Source organism: Girardinichthys multiradiatus, chromosome 8 (assembly GCF_021462225.1).
Source record: "Girardinichthys multiradiatus isolate DD_20200921_A chromosome 8, DD_fGirMul_XY1, whole genome shotgun sequence".
Lineage (NCBI taxonomy): Eukaryota > Metazoa > Chordata > Actinopteri > Cyprinodontiformes > Goodeidae > Girardinichthys > Girardinichthys multiradiatus.
Window position 1 is genome coordinate 13,224,878 of NC_061801.1, and position 16,115 is coordinate 13,240,992.

The following is a 16,115-nucleotide window of genomic DNA, read 5'->3' on the forward strand; positions in this document are numbered from 1 at the left end:
ACCAATGAAGGCGTTCTAATCTTATGAAGATGTGAGGTCCCAAAAGCCCGGTTAAAGTCAACCGGCCAGTGTTGGTCCTTTGAGCCACCACAAAACCCGCAATGGCCAACTTATTTCAGGGTAAGCCAGTTAATAAGACTTAGAGCAAAAACACACTGGGTCATGGTACAATGTCTCATCCAATGCCTGTCAGATGTTGCCAACACACATTAGACAGGCTGCGTTAAAGCATGCCAAGACTGAACAGATTGTTAGACTTTAGCCATGGCAGTTAAGGCTGATGCTTGAAAACAGAACAATCTATGTCTCTGGGTTTTCATACTATAACACATAAACACGCATCTGATATGTGATGCACATGTTATTTGTAAATAATGTTCCCTCTAAGCTGCGCCCCTGCGCAATAGTGCACTGCTCGCACATTCTCAGCGCACAAAAAAATCTATCCCGCACATAAAATGAAATTCAGCATGAACTGTAAATTAATTAGACCAATAACACTTTTTTCTGTACCATTTTGCAACGTAACTCAGTGAGTGACAGGTGTCCAGCTAATGGTACGACATTGTTCACTTATGCTACGCAGCCAATCATAGCATTGACAGTGCTTGCGCACGTGTCCTGCTCAGCTAGGTTAACAACAGTGCGGCGGAGTTAAGAGACGCAAATGCTAACCGAATGGGCAGTGACACATCCACTCACCAAGCCAAAGTAAAACAGAAATGCAGTTCTTTTAAGATGGCATGGCTGTCAGAGTATGTGCAAACAGAAGAACAAACGGTGAAACTGGATGAGGTTCTTTCTTTTCTTTTTCGAATGAGAAAGGTCTGCTCTGCAAAACATGTAGTGAAGTCAAAATAGCAAGTGAGTTTTCGGAGGGAAAAATATGGACTAATTGGAAGTTGGACTACTTCAAGCGTCACATTCAGCAGAAAAGCCATTTGAAACCTATTGGAATTGTACGAAGACTCAAGATGGGAAAGGGGATAGGTACATTATTGCGGGAGAGCGCATTTTAAGTGTGTCAGATCACTTATAATAAAAGTAAACTACTGGAAATTGCTGCTGTAATTTGATTGTTTTAATAAGCCATGTAACTTGCTACGATCCCAGGTTTGAACAGGTGTGATACCGGTGTGTGGCCACAGCGTGCACATCTGATGTTGCTCACAGTGGTGCTCATAGAGCTTGTGTGTATGCCCAGACACATGAAAAATTAGAGGGAACTTTGTTTGTAAATGCTCAATATTGATTGTCCTTATCCTAGGACTCCTATGTTTGCATCTTGTGCATGTGGTGTGATTCAGATGTGTGTGAATGTAGCCATTTTAAAAGGGAATACATGTGGGGATGGCCCACAACTAACACATTTTCTATTGATTATTTACAGTGCCTTGCGAAAGTACGCGTCCCCCTTGAACTGGTCAACGTCTTGCCACATTTCAGGCTTCAAACATAAAGATATAAAATTCTAATTTTTTGTGAAGAATCAACAACAAGTGGGACACAATCATGAAGTGGAATGAAATTTATTGGATGTGTCAAACGTTTTTAACAAATAAAAAACTGAAAAGTGAGGCGTGCAATATTATTCGGCCCCTTTACTTTCAGTGCAGCAAACTCACTCCAGAAGTTCAGTGAGGATCTCTGAATGATCCAATGTTGTCCCAAATGAGTGATGATGATAAATAGACTCCACCTGTGTGTAATCAAGTCTCCGTATAAATGCACCTGCTCTGTGATAGTCTCAGGGTTCTGTTCAAAGCGCAGAGAGCATCATGAAGACCAAGGAACACACCAGGCAGGTCCGAGATATTGTTGTGGAGAAGTTTAAAGTCGGATTTGGATACAAAAAGATTTCCCAAGCTTTAAACATCCCAAGCAGCACTGTGCAAGCAATCATTGAAATGGAAGGAGTATCAGACCACTGCAAATCTACCAAGACCCGGCCGTCCTTCTAAACTCTCATCTCAAACAAGGAGAAGACTGATCAGAGATGCAGCCAAGAGGCCATGATCACTCTGGATGAACTGCAGAGATCTACAGCTGAGGTGGGAGAGTCTGTCCATAGGACAACAATCAGTCGTACACTGCACAAATCTGGCCTTTATGGAAGAGTGGCAAGAAGAAAGCCATTTGTCAAAGATATCCATAAAAAGTCTCATTTAAAGTTTGCCACAAGCCACCTGGGAGACACACCAAACATGTGGAAGAAGGTGCTCTGGTCAGATGAAACCAAAATCGAACTGTTTGGCCACAATGCAAAATGATATGTTTGGTGTAAAAGCAACACAGCTCGTCACCCTGAACACAACATCCCCACAGTCAAACATGGTGGTGGCAGCATTATGGTTTGGGCCTGATTTTCGTCAGCAGGGACAGGGAAGATGGTCAAAATTGATGGGAAGATGGATGGGCCAAATACAGGACCATTCTGGAAGAAAACTTGTTGGAGTCTGCAAGAGACCTGAGACTGGGACGGATATTTATCTTCCAACAAGACAATGATCCAAAACATAAAGCCAAATCTACAATGGAATGGTTCACAAATAAACATATCCAGGTGTTGGAATGGCCAAGTCAAAGTCCAGACCTGAATCCAATCGAGAATCTGTGGAAAGAGCTGAAGACTGCTGTTCATGAACGCTCTCCATCCAACCTCACTGAGCTCCAGCTGTTTTGCAAGGAAGAATTGGCAAGAATTTCAGTCTCAATGTGCAAAACTGATAGAGACATACCCCAAGCGACTTGCAGCTGTAATTGCAGCAAAGGGTGGCGCTACAAAGTATTAACGCAAGGGGGCCGAATAATATTGCACGCCCCACTTTTCAGTTTTTTACAAGTTTGACACATCCAATAAATTTCATTTCACTTCACGATTGTGTCCCACTTGTTGATTCTTCACAAAAAAATTTGAATTTTATATCTTTATGTTTGAAGCCTGAAATGTGGCAAGAGGTTGACCAGTTCAAGGGGGCCGAGTACTTTCACAAGGCACTGTATATTACTTGAATTTGTCAGTATTGTAAAAAATTGTATGAAACATCAATATGTCTAAATTTGTTAAAAGTACAGAGGCTTATCGTAGGGTGTAATGTTTTTACATTACTGTACAGGACAAGAAGGCATCTAATTCCAGGCTTGAAGTGTTTTTGACAGTCTAAAGTTTGTCATTTTTATCTATGCTTCACCAATACTTTCTGATGAATTCATCCCCATCCTGCCTTCAGCCTAGATTAATCAGCGTGTAGTGTATGCTCCACTTCCTCTGCTATAATGGTGCACTGTTAGCTTTTTGGAGGACTCTTTGCAGAAGAGCTGATAAGTACATCAGTTTTATGCAATGACTTTAATTTACCTGTTGATTCAGCATGTGGGCTTGAAGCAAAACAAACAGAAACATGCTCCCACAAGAGTCATCACTCAACGCTGCTGTTTTACCGTGTTGATAAGTGAGTCATATGTCTGTTAGTGACGAGCAAGTGAACAGAATGACAATTTTTAACCTAAAAATGCAACAAAAGTAAGGCCTCCACTTTATTTTCATTGTCTAACATTTCCATGGGAAAAAAGAAATAATTCTGCTGTTGCCATGGAAATTAAACACATCTATTCTACACCAGTTAGTTATTTGTCTTATCCACAATCAATACATTTATATGTTTTATTAACTCATTAAAGTAACATTACTTACTGAGACAAAAAGTCTTAAATTGAAAACCTTTGGAATACCACATTTATCACTGTTTTTTATTGCGCAATCTGCATATGGTTCTTGGAGCTTCTCCGGGCTTCCTCTGCGCTTCGGACCGGACCGGAGCAGACACAGTGAATCCAGGGTTACAGTAAATACGGCGCTGAGCAGCATGGAGCACTAGCAGCAGCAGACACTTGGGATGATTCAAGATCTGAACACGCTACTTGGTGTGTCATCTTTACAAACTTTATATCAGAATCTTTAGAGAAACATTTAATGAAATATTTTGTATGCGTGTGTAAGTTATCTTATTTTAATAATAATAATTTCTGATTATTGTCTTCTGGGTTCAAATATGAAAATAAGCAGGCATCAGACGTGGATCAGCTTCAATTACCCTTTACTTCTCCCTCATTCTTCTTCTCTTCAACATACAGCATCTTCCAACATACACCGTCAGAGCTCCCCCTTATGAGCTTTTCATGTAATAGCACAACACAACATTTTCCTTTTCCCTGAAGCAATTTCTTACATGTTGCATTTACACTGCAAAACTCACCGCAGAAAACTAAGTTTGTATTTCAATGAACCAACAGTAATATGAAAAGTACACGAACCTTATTAACTAAGGTCGGAATAGTCCATTAAATGAATGACAGCATTATAATAAAGTAACAGTTTCACTGGCAACCGTAATTATCATAGAATGAACTATTTGTTTTACTGTATTGTACATTAGCAGAACAGTAGTACCTCTTTACTGGTCTTAAAAAACACTTATGCCAGTCTTAGTATCAGTGGTTTTCACTTTATCTTACAAAACCTGTTAACCATCTTCGTGCATTTCTAGATCTCTGACTTCTTCTAAGTGCAGCAGTCGATTCATTAATATTTCCAGGAAGTACAAAGGTATCAAATACAGTGTCATTGTTTTTGTTTGAATCTGTTAAGGCTTGTTTTGGGAAGTGTGCAAGTTTTGAAGCACTCCACTTGCATCCACCGTTTAGTACGTAAGTGTTTTGTCCAACTTTCTTCATGATAGTCCGTGGTTCCGTAAATCTTGAATATCCTTTGGGAATGTGCTCAGGTCTGCGAACCCTCTTTTTGATTTCAGCATGTGTTTAGTTTTTTAGTGCTACTGGAAGTATGTTCAACTTGGTGTGCATTTTCCTATTTCTCAGTAGCTCAAATGGGGTTACTCCAGTTGTTGCATGAGGAGTAGCTCGGTAGTTGTGGAGGAATTCTGTTACAGCTTCATTCCATGAATTGTGACTTCTTTCATAGGTCTGTATACAGTATCTAAGTACTCTGTTAAATCTCTCTACAGCACCATTTGCTTTAGAGTAGTATACACTGAACTTTAATTGCTGTATTTCTCTCTCCCTCAGAAAATTGTGAAATGCATGAGAAGTAAACTGACAACCATTATCTGAGACAAGGTACATCGGATTACCTTCTCTACTGAACACAGTGGCTAAAAAGCGAATGATAACATCTGTAGTGACAGTAGAGGTGAATGCAACCTCAGGCCATTTGCTGTAGTAATCTGTAAGAACAATAGCATAGCGGCAGTCCCATGCAGGATTGTCAAATGGACCCGTAATGTCTATCGCAACTTTTTCCCATGGTTTGCTGGGGAACTCAACTGGTGTAAGTGGAGCAGGAGCAGTTATGGCTACCTTATCACTGAACTGGCAGTTAACACAGGAAGCAATGACAGAATGTACAAGTTTGTCCAATTGTGGCCACCAGAACAGTTCACACAGTCTCTGCTTGGTACGGAATATGCCTTGGTGTCCCTGATGTGCCAAGTCAACCACTCTGGCATGTAATGAATCAGGAACAATTAGTCAATCTGTCCCTCTCAATATCAGTGAACCATGAACTGACATCTCATGTCGTACCTGAATGTATGGAGCAAGGTTCTCAAGCAGACCTTGTTTGCATTTGAGCCAAACTTTTTGAATATGGTTGCACAGTAGTGACAGTTCTGGGCAGGTTTCACTGGCAGACGTGTACTCTGGAAGAGAAATGGCACATAGCGATTCTCTGAAAACAGCTGCAAATGAGGCAACAGCTGTTCCTCTGTTGCCTCATTTGCAGCAGCTAGTGGCATTCTGGAGAGGCAGTCAGCAGTGACGTTTTGGTGTCCTGGATGGTAAGTGACATCATATGTGAAGCCGAGCAGTCGAGTAGACCATCTGGCGATCCTCAGTCCAGCACCGCCAGAACCTTTAGAAGCAAGTAAGGTCGTAAGTGCCTAATGATCTGTACGAAGGACAAAGTGACGAACCCAGAGGTAGGTTCACCACCTTTCCACAGCCCAACGCGGGCAAGAGCTTCACGTTCAACCGTGGAGTACTTGCACTCAGCAGCAGAGAGTGTTCTAGACGCAAAAGCGACAACTCTCTCATTTTGATCTGAATACAACTAAGTTAAAACCGCACCCAGTCCATAATCCGAGGCATCAGTAGTGACATAGATTGGTAACTCAGGGTCATACAGAGCTAAGGCAGGACTATTGACTATCAGTTCTTTAAGCAAGGTAAAGCTAGATTGTTCTTCCATTGTCCACTTGAAGTTTAAATCTGTGGAGTCTCTGAGCACTGCATGTAGTGGTTCAATGACAGTCGCAAAGTCTGGAATGAACTTACTGTACCACGATGCAAGACCAAGGAAAGATCTCAGAGAAGATGTATCGTGTGGAGCCGGAGCATGAATCACAGCAGTGATCCTGTTCTGGTCCGGTTGAAGACCTTCCTTTGAAATGGTGCGACTCAGGTACTTGAGTGAAGATTGATTGAACTTGCATTTATGCATGTTTAGTTTGAGTCCAGCATCAGTCAGGGCTTGGAGAACTTTCCACAAGTTTTCATCATGTTCTCTTTGTGTAGCGCCATAGCAGATGATGTCATCCAGGTATGCTTGTACACCTGGCAAATCTGCAAGGATGATTGACATAATTTTTTGAAAGGCAGACGGAGCAGAAGCCAAATGGAACTCTGCAGAAACAAAAAAGTCCATCATGAGTAATAAATGCAGTAATATCACGACTTTCGGAATGCAAAGGCAGTTGGTGGTAGGCAGAGGCTAAATCAATTGTGGAAAAAACAGTAGCCCCACGTAGATTCGAGAATAATTCGTCCATGTATGGTAATGGATGGCAATCAGCAACAATTACTTTATTTGGCTCCCTTAAATCAACACACATGCGTGGTTTTCCACCATCTCTTCTTTGTGTCACGACTATGGGAGAAACCCAAGGAGAAGCATCAATCCTTTCAATAATGCCCTTACCCTGGAGATCTTTGAGCTCCTCTGAAACAGCTTGTCTTCCTGAAAATGAAATTCTGCTGACTTTTTGTGGAACTGGAACAGCATTTGGCAATATATGTACTTAATGAACGAAGTTTTTAGCATAGCCTACTTCCTGAATTGACATTTCTGGGGCACTTTCAGGTACACTCTTTGGTACAGCAGGTTGAACCGTAAAAGTAGGAGGAGTAATAGTAGTAACGATTTTTCGTCCTTCAAGTTTAATTTGTAATGCTTGAAACAAATCTAAGCCAAGGGGAGCAACACCTGACTCAACCACAACTAGAGTACCTGCAGTAGAATGATTATCATGAGAAATTGTAGCTTTTAAGCACCCTTTTACAGCAATTTTCTCTTTCGCATAGGTGACAAGAGCAAATGTAGGTTCAGTTAGCGCACATTCTGAAAAGTCAGTTAGTCATTTTCTACCGCTTATTCCATAGTGGGTCACGGGGGAGCTGATGTCTATCTCCAGCAGTCTATGGGCGAGAGACGGGGTACACCCTGGACAGGTCACCAGTCCATCGCAGGGCAACACACAAACAACCATGCACACACTCATTCATACACCTAAGGGGAATTTAGAGTGACCATTTAACCTAACAGGCATGTCTTTGGACTGTGGGAGGAAGCCAGAGTACCCGGTGAGAACCCACGCATGCACGGGGAGAACATGCAAACTCTATGCAGAAAGACCCCCGGCCGGAAATCGAACCCAGGACCTTATTGCTGCAAGGCAACAGTGCTACCAACTGCGCCACCATGCAGCCCCCATTCTGAAAAGTAGGTGTGGTAAATGTTCTCTGGTATAATGGACACAGATGAGCCTGTATCCACAATCAGCTCAACATCTTTGCATTGTCCATTAACAGTCCCTTGAACTGTGCACAGGATCTTGTCTTGTACAATACTGTTCATGTAAAGAACTGTGGGCTCATTAATAACCACTTCACGTACTGCCTTTTGAGTTGAACGACATACTCGCGAAAAATGTCCGACTTTACCACACTTATTGCAGGTCATTTTAGCAGCAGGGCATGTAGGGTTGTTAGCAAGTGGTTGGAAGATCCACAGTGAAAGCAGGAACGGTGGTCACTTGCAACTTGAATCGTGGCAGAATCCTGCGGCTTCTGCTTCGTGTCCCAGCGGCGGCTTTGCTTTGATTGTTTTTGTATGGCCCTCACTGGAGCGGAAGCGCCAGCAGCAGAAGCATCAGACAGAACGTTAGCATCTCTTAATCCACTTTCAATTTGCAACGCTAATGTAGTAGCTTTAGCAAGTGTTAGGTCTGTAATGGAATTTTCTTATCAAAGTGTGAGAAGTTGACTCACAACAAGAAAAAATCCGGACTTTGTCTTTATAAGTTTTATTCAAAGGCATTAAGCGTTTGAAGACCCTGTCACTGAAGTTAGTCAGTGAAGCAGAGCCCCAATCAACATTTACACACAGTATTTATACCAAACATGACAGTGTTATCTCAACTTCAAAGAGTCTGTGTTTTATGGCCTAGACCCTCCTCGGGTTCAGAGGTGACAAAGTTATCTAGGAACAGACCCATCTGCTCTTCCTGAGACATCACCCTAAATGATGGGTTTTAACCATTAAACGTCTGATAATGGCTTTACAGCTTCCTCCTCTAACACAGATGTTCTGAGGAGTGAGGTAACCTAAAGGTCATACACTTTGGAGCACTTAATAAAATAATTTCCATTACAGGTCCGGTTCAAGTAATAGCCTGTCTCTTATGCGAGTCTTAGCAACATGCTCAATCAGCTGATCACGTAGCATTTGTTCCTCCATGTTGCCAAAATCACATCTAGCGGCCAACTCCCATAAAGAAGCCAAGAATTGATTTACCGTTTCATCCGGTCTCTGTGCTCTTTGTCGAAACTTGTGAAGAATTGATTTACTGTTTCATCCGGTCTATGCACTCTTTGTCGAAACTTGTGACGTTCAGCAATGAGGTTCACCTTTGGCACAAAATGTTCTTTTAAGGCAGAAATAGCAGCAGCAAACGTATCTCCGGTATTCGGCAGGGTGTAGAAAAGCCTTTGGCCCTCCGTTCCCAGGGCATGAAGAAGAACCGCGCGCTTTCTGGCGTCAGGCCAGCCATCCCCCGACACAGCTATAACCAACATGTAGTTTTCGAACATTTGTAGCCATGTTGTAAATGGTATCGCTGGTTCCCCCAGGCATGGCATGAATGAAGCAGGTAAAGGCACAGAAATAGACATCCTCGTCGCCAATGTTGAGGTGTGCTGGGTTCAAATATGAAAATAAGCAGGCATCAGCTTCAATTACCCTTTACTTCTCCCTTGTTCTTCTTCTCTCCAACACACACCGTCAGAGCTCCCCCTTATGGGCTTTTCATGTAATAGCACAACACAACAAAGTGTTCTTACCTGCTGAGCCTTGATCCTTTTATCAACAGCAGCAGCAACTTTTCTTTGGCGATCTCTTCACCTCAGATGCTCGGAACAGCATGGCTATAGACTCTGCTTCAACATTCTCCTTCGTCAGTCAGAAATCCCGACCTCTGACATCATTTCAATTCAATTCAATTTATTTATATAGCGCCAATTCACAACACACGTTGTCTCAAGGCACTTCACAAAAGTCAGGTACATACATTCCAATTAATGCTAACCATTGAACAGTGCAGTCAGAGTTAGTTATTTATTCAAATTGGATAAAAAGTTTTTCTGTCTAAGGAAACCCAGCAGATTGCATCCAGTCAGTGACTTGCAGCATTCACTCCTCCCGGATGAGCATGTAGAGACAGTGGACAGTCACTGGCGTTGACTTTGCAGCAATCCCTCATACTGAGCATGCATGTAGCGACAGCGGAGAGGAAAGACTCCCTTTTAATAGGAATAAACCTCCAGCAGAACCAGGCTCAGTGTGAGCGGCCATCTGCCACGACCGACTGGGGGTTTGAGAGAACAGAGCAGAGACACAAAGAGAACGCAGAAGGACTGTTCCAGGAGTACTTTCTATGGGAAGGAAAAGTAAATGTTAATGGATGTAGCTCCTTTAGTCACAGTAGAAGCTCAGTCAATTGTCATGTCTAGGAGAGAGAAATGGTTAAACACTAAAAGACAGGGCCATGTGGATCATCGGTAGAGGGTGAGCATTAAGTTGTTGCCAGCAGAAGCTCGGACGATTCCCCTCTCCAGAAAGGTGTCACAGGTAGACACAGAGCCAAAAAAGTTGTTTTGGCCACTCTTTCGTAAAGTCTATATTTGTGAGATGCACAATTAAAAGTCATGGCGACAGATTGTCTACCTGCGCAGTCAGGGAACTGATTTATATTTAAGCTGCTTCCCTGTTCCTCTTGCCTGTCTCGATTCTATTTTGTTATGTCATACTTTTGCAAGACACAGTAAGACACAAACAGTGACATCAAACTTCTTATAGCTATTTCTTGCTTTATTTACCTGCTCAGAGCTCCCAGTTTCCATCACATCATGATTTTTGGGTTTCTTAAGTCTTTAGTCCACTGGTTTATTAACTAAAAGTTTGAAGACTTCATCCTAGTACCTAACCCTTGGTCTTTGGGATCTGGAAATCACAAACAAATGGTTGATGTGACTGACAACTGCAACAACTGTGCACTGCTGCTGAGAAACAACTTATTTGTTTCATCTTAAAGTTTATGTCACTGTGTATTTCATTTGCAAACCCTTTCACAAAGTAGAGAAGCATTTTTCTCTTTCTCTAGTGAGATTTATTTTAAACAAGCTGTCGGCTGTGTTATAATATATATATATATATATATATATATATATATATATATATATATAATTTATATTACTAAAATGGGATTTCTCTATGATATAGATTGAGTGTTTTTATCTTCTGGCTGCACGTTGATATCTCATCTATCAGCAACCATGTGGTGTCTTAGTGGCTGAGATGACTACTCTAGCAGACTCTTATATGATTAATCAAACAGAGAGACTTTCCTGGATGAACACTATGAGGCAATTTATAGTTCATGCCATCTGCTACTGTGACAGCACACCTGCCCTAGTGCCAGACAGTTTGGACAAACATAAAGATGCAACTCTTCCACATTGCAAAGCTACATGCAATCCACACATAACTGTTTCCTGATTTAGTTTATTTTGAAATAATTATACATACTTTATTCTTTTTAGTACCTTAGACCATGTGTTATCCTAAAAGAGCAGCAGGCTGCTCCAAAATGCTTTAAAACATAAATAATTTCTCTCATTCCGTTTATTTTGTTTTGTTTTCATATCTCCTCATCTGTTTGCCAAACATTAAGAGTGAGCTGACATTTCTCCTTGAATCCAGCCAATTATGTTTTACAAGATAATAAATATATAATATATTTGACAGTGCTGAGTCGAAGGGCATTGATTTATGGCTTTAGAATCTATTATCATTTCTTGTACTTTGATCTTGGAAACCCAAAGCCCGGCTGCTGTGGTCGATCTGTGGGCTGTGATAAAAAAAACAAAAAAACATTGGTTAACCAATTAGACCGATGAGCCTAACCCTTTCATGCATTGATAATCTTAAGCATGATAAAGAAAATTCAAATCATTTTTCAGTCCACTCAACATAGACAACATGTGTTCAGACTTTAAAATATACAGATAAAACCTGATATGTACAAACACAAAATCAGACAATCACAGAAAGAAAGAAGCCATTGTTCCAACAAAAAAAAAAACCATATTGCAGTTTGTGAAGCATGGGGTGATATCATAGAGGTGTTTTAATCCATGAGGGACTGGCTCACTTCACAAAATTTATGGCATCTTAAGGAAATTACATTGTGTGGAAATATGAAAGCAACATCTTAATACACCAGCTAGGAAGGTAAAGTTTGGGTACAATTGAGTCTTCCAATGGACACTGACCCCACCATATTAGGACATTAAAGTCAATTTTGGAGTAGCCATAACGAAGCCGTGATTTCATTATCATAGAACATTTGCAGGCAGAGCTGAAAAGAGCTTAACACTTGTTCTTTCTGGAGGAATGGGTCAGAACTCCAGCTAATTGTTGTTAGAAGCTTTTGGAAGGATATCTAAAATAGTGGACCCAAGCCATACCGATTGTTAGACAATTTTCCCAATTACTAGAAAATGTATGTACACTTTTGACCTTGAAGAAAGTAAACAAATCCCTAAAAGATTCTCTCTGTCAATATAGTGGCCTTTATCAAATAAAAATAATTGTGGTCATCCTAACTAACCAAAAACAGCTTTTGTTTAATTTAATGTCAGGCAGTGAAAAAAAGGTTACTTGTCTTTTTATAAAGTTTATGTAAATATTATGCCTCTACCTGTCAGGTGGCAAAATCTTAGCATCTTCTTCTACTTCAGTGTCCTCAGCTCTGCCATCACTACATCTAATATCTCCTGATCCTTCATTTTCTGAAAGTCATCAGAAATACAAAATAAACTAACTTTAACTTACACAAATGAGCCACACTGCAAAACATTGCTTTGTTTTTTTTTATTAGATTGAAGTTACAATCTAATAAAAAAATAAAACGTTTTTTTTACTACAAAAAGAGGTACTGCTGTACTTGAAGAATATATACTAAGATTGTTGGTAAAATAATACAGAAATTACAGCCAGTGATGCATGATGTCCACTTTAATGGACAAATGATTGATTGAAATTTACTCTCAACATAAAATCAATACTTCACAATAGTAGCTGTTATATTAGTCTTAAATTGTTAATCAGTTTTATAATGTTTTTCATTTGAAAGTCTCTCATACTATAGTGGGACTGATACAGTGTTATTGAAGTGTACTACATTTCTGGCTGTCGACCACGTCTAAATATGTTTTTATGCACTTACATTGGGTGAGTAATAGGTTTTAATGTACATAGCAACAGATTAAATGTGGGTTTAATGTAGTGGCACACACATGTACAAAAATGGCTTTTGAATAGGGTCGTTTAATGTCTATACGTTTATTTGTTACTATGCAGAATTTAAATGTCGTGTCTTTATTTCTTTTGTGGTCATTTAGAGTCCAGCTTTCATGGCGAGGCCTGGATGTCGACAACTGACCCAAATCCGGAGCTCCCACATCCCAGTGACCATCAGCTGGAGCTGAAGACGCTGGTTTCCTTGGAGACGGACAGCGATCAGGAGGAGGGAAGGGAGGAAACAATTGTGTTCCTCTGAATATAGAAACATGCCAGACTAGGAGGCTGACATGGCACGTGGAAACATTGTAGTTTCTAAATATATTGTTTTTTCTTCTCTAAATCAAAAAAATATACCGTTGCTTGTTTTGTTTATTTCTCTTTTATGTGTATGAAAAAAAACGTCACTGTTTATTGAGAAAGAAACTGAAAAGAAAGAGCCAGACTACGTCTTGCATGTGTTATGCACCTTATATTACATTTCAAGTACTGCAATTGTTATTTAAAGGAATGGTGTGGGTATTTTTTAAGCAAGGCTGTGTTAGCAGTTTATAAGCACTTCATATTTTGCCTGGTGTAGATAACTCTCTCTTTTTGTCTTCATTTTACATAAATCAAGGATTAGTTGCTCACAGCGTCTTAAAACAAGTCCAGTCTCAAAAACGTCATAGCAGTTTAAGGCTGATTTATACCATAGTCACGTTTGCATTGGGTGGCTATTTACACAGTAGTCAATGATTATTTATCCATTAAATGGAGGAAGGGGGGGAACAATGATCTTCCTGTGTGAAACATACTGCATAACTAACATACAACACGGTTTACATTCAGAGTAACAAAGGAATAGAAATGTAAGGCAGTTTGTAAATCAAGAAAACATGGTTCACTTATCCATTAACAGGAACATGTTCAGTTTGTTTTTGAATAGCTAAAATAAGGGAACCAGTTTAGCTAGCTGTTAGCCTTCCTACATTTTGAGGATTTCTTTCTTTACTTTTCTACAAACTGATATGACATCGGCCTACTAGAGGTGAGGAATCTACTACCAATAATAACTTTGCAAAAAAACAGTTCACAAATACATACTAAGCTGTTAAAGTGGCCCTATGCTCTAGTTGGCCAAACTCTCCATGTCTTCTTGGTCTTGACTCACATATCGACGTTACCATTCAATCTTGTAAAACTGTTTGCACTTTGCACATAAACAGAGCTGAGTTGAAATGTATCTTTAAAAAATTGACATATTTTCTTCAAGCAATTGTAAACCTCTCAGAAATGCTTGTCATAAGCATTATGCTCTGTCAAGGTTTCATCTTGAGTCAAGACCAAGAACTATGGTTTGTAAATAAGCACGGCTGCCTTTACTTTGCCTTAAATGCTTATAATTATTTGTGTCATTTGAGCTTTTTTTGTCTTGGAGTTAGCTAAAAACAGAATTCTGCTTAAAAGCTCACCATAACTCTGCATGCATAGAGAGTTTTTACTTATATATTATATCTAATGAAAAACAAATTTTTTTTTTTTCTTTGCAGTTTGGAAACTATCTTGACAATATTCTTTAAAGTGCCCAGAACAATACAAAGTTGCCTTCCTGATGCTGTTGTACTTTTATCTAAGTGATTTCACTGAAATATTCATGTTGCACATTTTAACAATAACTGCTGTTGCACATGTGTTTACTGTTTCTCCAGAATATTTTGTTTTCTTTAAACAGATCTGTGCCAAGGCTTTGAGTATGTCCTGTTGTTTTTTACTTACACTATAAGAGAGAAAATTATTGTTTCTCTGTTTTTGTTTTTGTTTTTTTCCTGCAAGGACAGTACAGCAGTGGCAGTATTTAATGTGGTATTTAGTAAAATGTACAGACAGTATGTTCATTATTCTTATTTATTTATTGCATGACATTTTATGTTTTACTGTGTTTTCGTAAAAGGTTGAATTGTACATGGATGTGTAACTGTGTGAAGGTGTTCACGTCATGAGCTTATGTGTTAAATAATAACACATATTGATAAAAGGCCATTTGTGAACTCCCAAGACGTGGGTTTTGTTTTCCTTCGGCTTGTTAAATACAGTTTTATCTTATAAAACTGTTCAGGCATAAATGTGTGGTGTAGCTGGCCACAAATATCCCCCCATGTTTCAAGTAATTGATTTTACTGTGCAGTGTCTTCATGGGTGCAAACAGATGTGAGCGCGAGCGGTTGTCGTTCAGCTGGCAGCAGTGGCAGGTGGCAGACCAGGTGCATAAATATCAAGGATTTTGCTGTCTGACTCCAGCTCTCAACATCAGTACTAAAGAAGAATTGCACCTTTTTAGGGCACTGAAGCCTCTTAGTCATACTTCTTATATTACTGTTGGTTTGAACAGCTGTGAAAAGGTCTGTTTTCTTAAAACAAAATGCCAAGAATTAATGAGAAAGATAGCTCAACTGGAGCTTCCCCTTATTTATTATGGAGAACTTGTATCTCTGTTGCTGTCAGAGAAGAGCAGAAATCTGAGATCAGCATCCCAGCTAAAACCTAAATATACTCCTCATTATATTAGATCAGCATGTAAACGCCCACATCCTTCCTCATCAGCGGTCTTTTTTTCTGGCCTGATATGTTTTCTTTTTGATGTGCTGTGCCTTGCAAAATATTCATATTGCTTGAACTTTTTCAAATTTGGGGGATTTAATGTGACAGACCAATTAACGTAGTGTATAATTGTGAAGTGGAAGGAAAACTTGTTTTTTTTTTTTACAAATAAAAAACTGAAAAGTATGGCATGTATTTCAGCTGAAAAGTATAAGCTGCATTTACTCTTAATAAACGGAGTACATCCAGCTGTTTTGTAAAGCCCTCAGAGGTCTATTAAAGAAAATAGACAGCATCATAAAAATCAAGGAACACACCAGGAGTAACGTTTTCTGCCAACAAGCCCACGGTAACTCTGGGAGAGCTGCAGAGTTTCACAGCTCAGGCGAGGTAATCTGTTAAGAGGACAACTGTTATGAAAAGAAGAAAGCCATTGTGGAAAAAAAAGCCATAAGTCATGTTTGCATGCTATGACCAGTCAATGAATATGGTATTCTGCTCAGATGAGACCAAAATTCAACTTCTTAGCTTACATTAATTGTGTCAGAAAAAAGCTACCATTGCTTAGTTGAAAAAAACGCTGGCATATTGAAAAATGGGT

The 16,115-nt window shown here is 39.8% G+C and overlaps 1 protein-coding gene and 1 long non-coding RNA gene across 3 annotated transcripts in view; both read left to right on the top strand.

Annotated features, from left to right (window-relative positions):
- The window catches only part of arhgef28a (Rho guanine nucleotide exchange factor (GEF) 28a), an 89,685-nt gene extending 74,714 nt beyond the window's left edge, over positions 1 to 14,971 (top strand). For both annotated transcript variants that reach the window (XM_047373531.1, XM_047373532.1), the window contains one exon: positions 13,036 to 14,971. In XM_047373531.1, coding sequence (XP_047229487.1) covers positions 13,036 to 13,193 — 158 coding nt within the window. In that variant the 3' untranslated portion in view covers positions 13,194 to 14,971. The remainder of the gene's footprint in view (positions 1 to 13,035) is intronic.
- Positions 4,704 to 5,196, top strand: LOC124873057. Its single transcript, XR_007039428.1, has 3 exons — positions 4,704 to 4,784; positions 4,879 to 4,981; positions 5,086 to 5,196. It is a non-coding gene; the product is annotated as an uncharacterized LOC124873057 (long non-coding RNA).
- Positions 14,972 to 16,115: the final 1,144 nt, after the last annotated feature.